Consider the following 12,159-nt stretch of genomic DNA (forward strand, 5'->3'; position numbering starts at 1 on the left):
GAATATAGATTTAGAAGAGTGTTCTTATCAAAATTCTTAGTTGTGATCCATAAAGACACTCTTGCTTTCTCCTTCTCCATGTACGTATGTGTGTGTATGTATGCATGTGTGTGTATATATATGACGGTGTGCATATATATATGTGCATGTGTGTGCATATGGATGTCTGTGTGTGCACACATGTGTGTTTTTGTGTGTATGAGTGTCTAGATGCCAAATGTTTATGTTATGATGTTCAATAAGAAAGGCAGAACTAACTCTATATTACATGAACATAACTTATGTAAGCATATGGGCTAGGGCTGGAAGAAAAAAAGACACACACACACAATACAAAGACATGATAATAATAGGCAACTGCCTTACCTGGCCCCATTCCTTCATCTGCATATTATTTTCTAATATTCTTTTAATGTCACAGTGATGGATTGCTTAGTTACTGCTACGCTTTTGTGTATAGCTCTGTTAGTCCTTAATATTGCTTTATGACATGCAATTATGCTTTCTTCTCCCTAACTAGACTGCAAGCTAAAGATCAAGAGAAAGTTTATATTCTCTTGTGTACCCCAGAATGGCACAGAGTAAGTGCTTAATAAATGCTCCTTGGATTAAAGAATGTTCACATGAATAGGTGGACGGGTGGATGGGTGAATGGACGGATGGATGGATAGATGGATAAGTGGTTGGATGGATGGATGGATGAGGACTATCCTAGCTCTCTAGGAGGCCTCATAGTAGAGGTGGCCTTGTTTCCTTTCATGGTTGAGCAAGGTGTTTGGGATCCAGAGCCATTATCTCAAGAAAAGGAGTTATGGGGAATGAGAAGATAAATTTGGCCTACTGTCTCCATGCTAAAGTAGCAGGAGAAAGTCTTCCTCTTCTCTCCACATAAATACCTTCTGCCTTCTCTCCCTTTAAGTATCAGTCTAAAGCCTTCAGTCCCCAATGCTGAAGGCCTCTGGGGAGGAGTGAAGCCTACCACAATGAAAACAAAATTTTCATATAGAAAACGGAGCCTGTGATGGATGTAGAATTCAGTCTTCCCTTTCTGGGCAGAAGCAAAATACTGCTAATGGAAATGCTTAGGAGCTCAATGAAGACTGGATTAATTGGGAAGTGAGAGTGCTTTTGTGTCCCTCTTCCTAAAGAAAGGCAAGAATTCCACCAAATCTTTGATATAATTTGGTGTCAAAAGCTTCAATAAATCAAAAAGTAGTTTATTTCCCATACAGGTCTCAAAAGTATCTCAGCAAAGGCAGCTCAAAGACCCAGCAAGAAAGAAACTATTTCTGGTCTCATTGATTTTCGCTCCTTCAATCATGGGAAGTTCAACAGGAAAAGGTCTCAAACACAATATTTCATTCAAATTGCTCTGCCAGATTCAGGAGCAACCACACAAAAGATATCTGGATGTGAGGAGTTGCAAGAGATGAAGAAAGAAGTACTATAAATGCATTAGTGGTTCAGCAAATCTATTAAAAGATCCGCTCAATAAAACAACATGGAATCCTATTCATTATGTAGAAGGGAAAACTATCGTAGCAGGAATCGATGGGTTCGTCTTTGTCTACTGGAAATTTTTTTAAATTAAAGTCTCCATAAATGACTGAGAAATTCTTCTTAAAATTCAAGCCTTGACTGCAGGAGTTTTTGCTCTGTGAGTAGGAAAGGAATTAGGCAATACATTGGGAAGAGGGCATTATGCATTTGGGAGCTGCCCCTCTCACAGTAACTCAGGGTTCAGAACCAGGCTTTTCAATAACTGCAGAGGGCTTGGCTGCTTGAAATAGTCTCGGCCCTGTTGGATTTCAGGGGCTGCTCATGGCTTAGAGCTTTTTTTCCTGAACACATTCTCAAGATGCTGTCAGATATGGGCTCCTATCTCCTTGCAAGCTGATTAACTGATAAGGAAAATCAGCACCAAAGGTTAGAGAGCAGGCACCTTGCACAGGAAAGACAGGCTTCATCCTCTCCACTTTCCCCTCCTACAGAATGAAACTGGGTTCACTGCAAATTCTCAAGTTAATGGGCTGTAAATATCTGGCAGCTAGGGCAGTTGCACAGGGCTGAGAGCCACAGGCCAGCCCTGGCACCCCATGAAATGAGTTCACCATCTTCAGCTCCTCCAAGCCTACATTTTCTGGAGGCACAGGCTGGGAGCAAACACCGGGATTGGAAGAGGCCAGCTAGAAGGCTCCCCCTAGTGGGAGACTGGACCAATGCCCTGGAAACACACCTCTTAAATGGAATATTGACCGGGTCTCAAAGAAGGGTTCCCAAAGACTTTCACATGACTCCACAAATTCACAAACATCTTGAAAGAAAACACTCACCTCACAATATCTCTGGGACTTTGGCTTTTTCCTGAGTAAATTCGGGGAGTGGAAGAGTGAAGCCTTCTTTACCTTTCAACCAGAAAGTTGTTTGCTCTCTTTTGCCCTGTGGAAAATTTACAAATTTAAAACAAAACAATGTTAATCACCTAAATCTTTTTGAAACTTACATCACTGAGTAATTCTTTTTTACATGTCCCAACTGATAAACAGCATACAAGTGCCTGGCAATGGTCAATGAAATAAAATTACTATAAAGCAAAAGGATGTAATATTCCCTGGAGGTCCTGGCTATAGATTTCTTCTGTACCACCAAGAATATACTCTACCTTGGAGAAGGGCAGATTATCACCTATGGGCCAAATTCAGCCCACTACTTGTGTTTGCAAATAAAGTTTTATTGGAACATGGCCATGCCTGTTGATTGACATATTGTCTATTGCTGCTTTTGAGCTACAACAGCTACAACAAAGACTCTATGGCCCCTGAAGCCTGAAATATTTACTGTCTGGCCCTGTATAGAACAGGTTTTCCAGGCCAGATGCAGTGGCTGATGCCAGCTAATCCCAGCGCTTTGGGAGGCTGAAGTGGGTGGATCGCTTGAGGTCAGGAGTTCAAGACCAGCCTGACCAACATGGTGAAACTCAGTCTCTACTAAAAATCCAAAAAAAAAAAAAAAAAAGTCGGGTGTGGTGGCACATGCCTGTAATCCCAGCAACTTGGGAGGCTGAGACAGGAGAATCCCTTGAACCCAGGAGGCAGAGGTCACAATGAACTAAGATCACACGACTGCACTCCAGCCTGGGTGACACAGTAAGACTCCATCTCAAAAAAAAGAAAGAAAGAAAGAAAAAGTTTTCCAACTCCTGCTCTTCATTTAAGTGATTTTATTATATGCATGTGTGATTGCTTAGAATGGAAAGTCACAGAAGAAAGGAGGGTATGTGTATTTGCATGGTTCTAACGAGAGCACAGTGCAAAACCCTGTCTATAAAGTGTGTGATCAGTGTTGCCTGAAGTGGATAATGATCTTATCCTCCAGAAGGAAAACAGTAGGCAAAAAGCAAATGCCTCTTCTAAAAGTATCCCCTGGTTAAAGCTAGGGGCCTGGAGGGATGACAATATTGTGTTTACAAAGTGTCATCAGTGATACCCACGCAAACTGCTGCTCTCCATTCTGGACGCCATGTTCACAGTGTCTCCAAATAGACAGTATCTGGGCATGGTAATTCCCACCACACCAGCCACCACAGGACCTGAAGAGTGGAGAACCAAAGACCATAACTGCTCTGCATTGCCTGAGGCTGGACTCTATGATGCGCATCAAATCAACAAATGTAGTGATGCGCCCTCTTGGGGCAAAGTTTGGCAATAGATTTTAGGGTTTACAGAAAGGAAACCGACAGAACCCAAACTCCTGCTGGAAAGCGACATCATCACGGTCATTAAATGACCGTGTCACTCATGAACTAGAGCTGTGAACAATGCCAACAGTGGCACAAACATGGGAGCAATTCATTCTGAGGATGGAGTTTTGTTTTTGTTGAGCCCTGGAAGATAGGTAGTAGCATAACTGGCTACAAAATTTGCTGGAACAGGTGCAGAGTGAAAACACAGGATACTTTGTGCAAAGATGATTAAGAATTGCCAGATGGTAACAGAAGAGCATGAAATGAAGCATGGACCACTTCTGCACAGATCACATGCCCATGAGTTGGCAAACACAGACCACATCAAAGGGCATTTGATGTTGAGGCGTGGAGGAAAAGTAGCCCTATATAACCCGTCCTGGGGTTTGGTCTCTTCCTTTTTTTTCTCTCTCTTTTTTCTTTTCTTTTCTTTTTTTTGACAGGGTTTCACTTTGTTGCCCAGGCTGGAGTGCAGTGGCACAATGTCAGCTCACTGCAACCTCCGCCTCCCAGGTTCAAGCAATTCTTGTGTCTCAGCCTCCTGAGTAGCTGAGATTACAGGTGCCTGCCACCACACCTGGCTGGTTTTCTGTATTTTAGTACAGACAGGGTTTCACCATGTTGCTAAGGTTGGTCTCAAACTCCTGAGCTCAGGCAATCCATCCATCTCGGCCTTCCAATTTGCTAGGACTACAGGTGTGAGCCACCACGCCCAGTCTTTATTTTTGGTTGAATACATTGAAGCCACTGTGTGTCCTTGTTGTTACCAAGCAACCTAGCTAAATAGAAACACACATGCAGAGACAATTCAATCTTTTATTTCCCCTAAAGAGGTTACCGTTCAATGTCCAGGTTCCTAAAAGCCTTGGGCACAGGAATGGAACCCAGAACGACCTGCCGTCATCCCTGGACCATCAGGCCATCAGTTTTGTCTACCTGTGTGGAAGCCAATCCGAAGCTGGAGCTTCTCCTGGAGCAAGTGCCCAGTCTGGAAGCAAATGAACGGTGGCACTGAGAAGTGCAGGGACATGGTGGCAATCTCAGCCACATGCTGGCTTCAATTGCAGATAGGGAGTCTGCTAGCCACCATGTATGCATCTCCAGTGGTCTCAACCTGAAAACAAAGCGACAGAATGACCTTTGCTTCCCATGAGGGAGGCCAAGGGTCGGGGTGGGTCAGAGATTAAGGCCCCACATTCGTCCCCAGCCTCGAGGCCCTGTTTTTGGATGTGTCACACTCCCTGACCTCCACCCCATGCAAGTTCCAGCATTTCTTCAGTTCCTGCCCTTGTAATGGCTCTTCCACAAAGCCCACCTCACCCTCCTTCCCCCAGCCTCCTTCCCCACATTTACTGTTTCCTCCTCTGAAATCCAATAGCAGCAGTGACTCTATTTCCCCAGCCCAAATTCAGAACCAGTGAGACAGGGAGCAGTGTGCTCCTGGAGTCAACCAGGAAGGGTGAGGTGGATCGGTCAAGCAGAGACCATCTCCCCCAACCCGAAATGTCCACGCCCCACACAAGGGCTCTTAGACACATTTATAAATGGGTAAGCATTATGCATTATACAAACTGTATTCATATATATAGTATGTATCTGCCTGTCTGTCCTCTTCCCCCTCTATCCTCCTAATAAAATCAGCTTTCAGATCTGTCATTCACAATAGAGAAATAAATGACAAGTAGTTACAGCCCTTTCCAGACACATTTGCATTTTAGCAGAATCCAAAGATGATGTGGTGAAGGCTGAATTGCAGGCATCAGCCAGACGGTAAGAACACCTCTGTTCTGGTGACCCCGAAATGATGCGAAGTCAACCAGTCAACAAGCCTCACCTGCTTCTGGGTTTCCTCTCCCCACCGTGATAACATCCTTTAGAAATACAAACTAAGTTTTAAAATGAGCTCAAGCAAAACACAACTGAGCAGGTAATACTAAGAGGAAAATCCCAGAAGACGTCCTCCTGAGCAGGGAGGGCTCTGATTTTGTTGGGTGTGTGTGGTCTGCTCTTCAAGGTTATCTATACTATCCTTTCTTTCACCCTTGAACAGAGGCATCATTTGTGGGGAACACTGGGAGATCAACATTGAAGACGTGTCACTCTGTCACTGAGATATGTGACCATATGACCACACTGTCCCCCAAATCTCGCTGTCCCCAGGTCCACAGGCAGAGGCAGGGCCCTGGGATTGTGGTCGGAGCTGGTGCACTTGTGGCTGCCCACCAGGCATATATGAGCACAGGCACACGGTACTGTGCCTGGAGTCATGATCTGACCCCTTCTAAAGAGTCAGAACACACAGAAAGCAGCCCTCATCACCACCACCACCTGGCAGTCATGAAGAGCCAAAATGTCTCTGTTTTCCCCATCAAAAATGGTTTTCACTCTAGGTGACCGTGTCCTTCTGTCTCCCAGAGTAGCACCCAGCAGGTAATTGTTGCTGCCCCCCTTTTAGCCATGAGTCTGATAGTCTAAAATTGGGAGTCTTTCTTCACTCTGAATTGCTAAGGATCAGGACAACAGAGGTGAGACCCACACAAGATCCAAGGACAATCTTTGAAGGAGACTAAACAGGAGCCTCTCTGCCTCGGAAGGAAATGTATTTAGGAAAGACGGGAAGGAATTTGCCAGTGGAAGATCAATGCCTCTTTTTAAAAAGTGTTTACTGTGAGATGAAATAATGGAAGGAAACAGAGGAAAAACAGAGGAAACTGGTGATTTTTGACAAGCACATACATCTGTGACTAATCAAGACCTCTTCCAACAAAACAAACAAATAAAATATTGAGTTTCTGCCATGAAGTGACATAGACTGAAATGGAGTTTCCTCCTGGCTGATGTCTGGAATCAGTTCCATCCTCCGTCAGGCCACAGAGACAGCCCGCAAGGAGCACGCATGACCTCACAGCCAGGATGAGACGTCTCACCTCATACTCACGGTAATTTGTGATGATGTGATCGAATAAACTGTACAGGTCATTGAGGAGCTTGACGACTTGCAAGGGGGAGCTGAGAGAACATAGCTTTGTGAATCCAACAATGTCAGAGAAAAAGATTGTCACAGACTCGAAATGTTCTGGTTCCACGGACCCTCCAGCTAGGAGTTGTTCTCCAGTGAAGCTGAAACCAGAGAAAGGGATCATTTTTGAATGGATCTTACTAATCTCATCTCCTACAGACTCCCACGAAGTTGTCCTCATTGGTCCTTTTGCTTCAGTGGCTAATCTTTTGGTTAACAAAATTCATTATCTAGAGGAATTCTTTCAACATCCACTTCTCCACTTGCATTCTCTCTAAAGAGATATTTTAATTGATGGGTATAAATGGTGGGGTGGGGGGGTAGGAGAGAGGGTCACATAATGCCCTTACAAAAAGGATTTTCTTGATGTATATTGGTTATAGAGTTAGAGTGTAAAGACTCTGCAGTTGTGGAAGCGAATATAACCATTCACCAATCCACAAATCAATTTCATTTCAGTCAACCAATCTCACTAAAAATCCCTGCCCCCATGTCTTTGGTCTAGACATGCAAGAAGTGCACAGGAATTTTAACAGCAAATACTTCTGCCAAGTGTTAAGAGAGTGAACATGCAGAAACAGAACCAAAAATGGAGCAATATTTGAATGTGAAGCCACAGGTACATATTAAACTGTGCAGAGGTTTTGGACCTACAATCAAATACAGGGGAGGTAACAATTAGTCAGACTCGTGAAACGAGGGCGCCATCTAGTGGCTACTCTCCTGTTGCTGCATCCGCCACCCGCCACGTAAAAGACGGACTGCAGCCTCTATTCCTATGGATTCAGGAGAGTTTGCTTCTATCTCCCTTTACAGGTGTACCAAACTGCACAAAAAAATGCCTGACCCTTTTTAGAAGAGCCTGACATCCTCTTAGAAAAGTAATCATGGAAATTATCCCGCCTATGTGGGGCTGCTAGATGGTGATGCTGCAGCTTCGTCAAGTCCCCACTGCTTCCGAATACCTGGGCGTCATAGTGGACAGAAGCTTCTCCACCTTCCTCTTCTCTGCGGTCAGCCGGCTGGTCCTCTCTTGCACCAATTCCTCCAGGTGATTGGCATACACTTCCAGCTTGCTCATCATACTGGCCAGTATGCTCACATGGCTTTAAAAGAAATCAGACATTGATGTTTTCTCCCAAGACCCTTAGGGCCTCAGTGGAACAGAGCTTCCAACTACACATTCCAGGAAAATATTTCTCACCTTTCAGGTGTCCTAGTTAAGGGTTGGCAGCGGACATCGGGGAGGTGACAATGACAATGCAGCTGCGTGACAGGACAGAGGCTTTCACCAGCCCTCTGAGCTTAAGCTGCCTCCTTCATTTCTCTGAGTCTCACTTCACTCATTTGGAAAATGAAGATAATCACACGTACCTCATGTACGTACGATTACACTGTTATTTTGAGGATGTAGGGAGATAACATGCATAAAGTGTCTAGGGCCACATCCATCCACAGGCACTCAACAAATAGCCGCCTTCAATGGCCCATTCCCCGCTTCCCAACAGACATTGAGAATGCAGATTGTGGGATGGGTCATTCCTTTCTTTTCAGATGGTCTAATGTAAGGGGCAGTTCTAGATTCCATTAGTCCTTTGTTTTCGAAGGGTCTTCAGAGCACTCATTTAAATTCCTCAACTTCAGATGAGGAGACCTAGACTCACATAGGTAAATCGACTTATAACATTGAGGTCCATATTTTCTAAGTAAAAAATCAGGATGTATCTTAAGCTTACTTAAGATGTACCTTTAGGTTAACTACCTTGATTTAATCATTCCACACAGTATATATGTCCCAAAACATCAGGTATACCATAAACATAAACAATGTTTCATTTGTTAATTTTATTTTTTATTTTTATTTTATTTTTTTGAGATGGAGTCTTGCTGTGTCACCCAGGCTGGAGTACAGTGCTGCGATCTCAGCTCACAACAACCTCCACCTCCCAGGTTCAAACGATTCTCCTGTCTCAGCCTCCCGAGTAGCTGGGATTACAGGTGTGTGCCATCACGTCTGGCTAATTTTTGTATTTTAAGTAGAGACGGGGTTTCACCATGTTGGTCAGCCCCGTCTCAATCTCCTGACCTCAGGTGATCCACCTGCCTCAGCCTCCCAAAGTTCTGGGATTACAGGCTTGAGCCACCACATCCAGCCTCATTTGTTAATTTTAAAAACAATATAAAAATAATTTTTAAAATTTAAAAACTTATGAGCTTGGAAATGCAGAACACAGGGCTATCGTGTTAAGAATGCATAGCTGGCCGGGCGCGGTGGCTCACGCCTGTAATCCCAGCACTTTGGGAGGCTGAGGTGGGTGGATCGCGAGGTCAGGAGATCGAGACCATCCTGGTTAACACAGTGAAACCCTGTCTCTACTAAAAAAAAATACAAAAAAAATTAGCCAGGCATGGTGGCGGGCACCTGTAGTCCTAGCTACTCAGGAGGCTGAAGCAGGAGAACGGTGTGAACCCAGGAGGCGTAGCTTGCAGTGAGCCGAGATTGCACCACTGCACTCCAGCCTGGGTGACAGAGAGAGAGACTCCATCTCAAAAAAAAAAAAGAAAAAGAAAGAAAAAGAAAAAGAGACATAGCTGAAGCCAGGTGTGGTGACTCACGCCTGCAATCCCAGCACTTTGGGAACCCGAGGCAGGCAGATCACCTGAGGCCAGGAGTCTGAGATCAGCTGGGCCAACATAGCGAAACCCTGTCTCTATTAAAAATACGAAAATTGGCCAGGCGTAGTGGCACACACCTGCAGTCCTAGCTACTCAGGAGGCTGAGGCATGAGAATCACTTGAAGCCGGGAGGCAGAGATTGCGGTGAGCCAAGATCATACCACTGCACTCCAGCCTGTGCAACAGAGCAAGACCCTGACCCCAAAAAATGTTTTTTTTTTTTTTTTTTTTAAAAAAAAAGAATGCATAGCTGAAGGTCCAAATTAAGAGTAGACACCTGACTCCCAGCCTGGGGCTCTTTCCACCAACTCAAGCTACCCCTAACATGGGCATGTCTTCCTAAATTCATGTACCGAAAGATGATACAATTATCTGGTGTAAAGGAAGCTACTATTGAGAAAGTTGCTGGAGACGCATGAATGATTTAAGTCATAACCTACCCTACAGGTGGTGAGTAATTTTTATCTCATAGTCCGGTCCGAACTGATTAGCCTAACCCTTGGAATGCTGATTTGAAACAGATTCTGAAGCCATGTCAAAACTCCCTGGAAACAAGGACTTTAATTGATTAGTGACATCTGAGATAGACAAAGAAGGCAGTAAAATTATTAATATCTGATCCCTTTTTGTGGCATCTATGAAATAAAGGGAGAATTTCTCACTCCACTGCAACCAGCATGTAGTACAGTGCTTTGTGTATGGTAAGCCCTGAGTGAGTGTATGAGGAAGGAAGGGAGGAAGGGAGGAAGGGAGGAAGGGAGGGAGGGAGGGAGGGAGGGAGGAAGGGAGGAAGGGAGGGAGGGAGGAAGGGAGGGAGGAAGGGAGGGAGGGAGGGAGGGAGGGAGGAAGGGAGGGAGGGAGGGAGGGAGGGAGGAAGGGAAGGAGGGAGGGAGGAAGGGAGGGAGGGAGGGAGGAAGGGAGGGAGGGAGGGAGGGAGGGAGGAAGGGAGGAAGGGAGGGAGGGAGGAAGGGAGGGAGGAAGGGAGGGAGGGAGGAAGGGAGGGAGGGAGGGAGGGAGGGAGGAAGGGAAGGAGGGAGGGAGGGAGGGAGGGAGGGAGGAAGGGAGGAAGGGAGGGAGGGAGGGAGGGAGGGAGGGAGGGAGGGAGGAAGGGAATGAGTCGCATAGAACCAAGCACAGCCACATAGTCTTAAATTTTTTTTGTTTTGTAGAAACAGGGTCTCGTTCTGTCACCCAGGCTGCAGTACAGTGGCACAATCATAGCTCACTGGAGCCTTGACCTCCAGGGCTCAAGCGATTCTCAGCCCCCTAAGAAACTAGAACTATAGGCTCACACCACCACACCTGGCTAATTTTTTATTTTATTTTTTATAGATATAGAATCTCACCATGTTGACCCGGCTGGTCTTGAACTCCTGGCCTCAAGGGATCCTCCTACCTTAGCCTCCTAAAGCACTGGGATTACATGCATGAGCCACCATGCCTGGCAGCTCTAAAATCCTAATGGTTAACTGAGTGAGAGTAAATATCTGTTGCACATCTAACTTACCCTCTGGGAATGGCCTCTCATAAAGTTTTCTTGATGGAAGAGAAACTAGGTCTTTTCTCCGGAGATTCCTCCCAACATACCCTCACCATGGCCATGATCTTTTCACTGCCCTTCTCCTCGGGCAGGGAAGGCCGCAGTGGGACTGCTGTTGCAGGGTCTTTGATTTGGTTGATGATTTCTGAAATTCATGTTGGGTTTAGACAGCCAAACATCAGAGCTTTGTGCCACTTATTACACTTCATTTTCAATAGTAATTGTGCTCTTATATTTGTAAACTGAGTTTTTAAATAAATAGAACACATTAGAATTCCAAAGTAATCTGGATATTTTAATAGGATACTCTGAATCTGCCTGGAAAATGAACAATTCTAATGAAAAACATATAAACACCCTCCTAATTAATGTTTTCAAATCACGATTTTTAAAAATAGAACTTTGCTTGACGTGAAGCATATCTCCATATAATTTCAGGAACGTATAGGCATTTCGTGTTGGAAACCCCAAACTGCGCTTCATGCAATTTTGTTAAATTTTCTGCAATATGTTGCATAAATGTTATTTTAACACATAATAAATATTACCATCATGTCCTGCCTCTCTGTCCAATTTTGTAAACCTAATTTTTCCCACTTCTTCACTGGCTCCTACTGACATTTACTAAACATTCGGCTTAACCAGATGTTGTCAAGGGAATAATATTTTGAGAAAAATGTATACATGTTTTGGTATAAAAATAATAAAAATACTGTGCATGCAACAACATGGATAAGTCTTATATGCATTATTACTAAGTTAGAGAAACCAGTCAGAAAAGGCTGTGTACTGTATGATTCTATTTACATGGCACCCCAGAAGCAACAATACCTCGGCAGCAATGGGCATATCTGGTGTCATTTCTTTTTCTTTTTTTTTTTTTTTTTTTTTGAGATAGACTCTGGCCCTAGTGCCCAGGCTGGAGTGCAATGGCGCGATCTTGGCTCACTGCAACCTCCGCCTCCCAGGTTCAAGCAATTCTCCTGCCTCAGCTTCCCCAGTAGCTGGGACTAAGGTGTGTGCCACCATGCCCAGCTAATTTTTGTACTTTTAGTAGAGACAGGGTTTCACTATGTTGGCCAGGACGGTCTTGATCTCTTGACCTTGTGATTCTCTTACCTTCTAATACCTTTATCCAAAAAAAGAAGTCATCGCTTCTTGGAGAATTGACTGCTTCTAGCA

General features: G+C 44.6%; 1 protein-coding gene across 1 annotated transcript in view; it reads right to left on the reverse strand.

Moving 5' to 3' along the window:
* Positions 1-3,476: 3,476 nt before the first annotated feature.
* The window catches only part of LOC102136166 (guanylate cyclase 2G-like), a 42,439-nt gene continuing 33,756 nt past the window's right edge, over positions 3,477-12,159 (reverse strand). Inside the window, 5 exon segments of the mRNA XM_065520032.1 lie at positions 3,477-3,589; positions 4,679-4,856; positions 6,670-6,862; positions 7,727-7,867; positions 10,945-11,122. Coding sequence (XP_065376104.1) covers positions 3,477-3,589; positions 4,679-4,856; positions 6,670-6,862; positions 7,727-7,867; positions 10,945-11,122 — 803 coding nt within the window.

This window comes from Macaca fascicularis, chromosome 9, assembly GCF_037993035.2.
Source record: "Macaca fascicularis isolate 582-1 chromosome 9, T2T-MFA8v1.1".
NCBI lineage: Eukaryota > Metazoa > Chordata > Mammalia > Primates > Cercopithecidae > Macaca > Macaca fascicularis.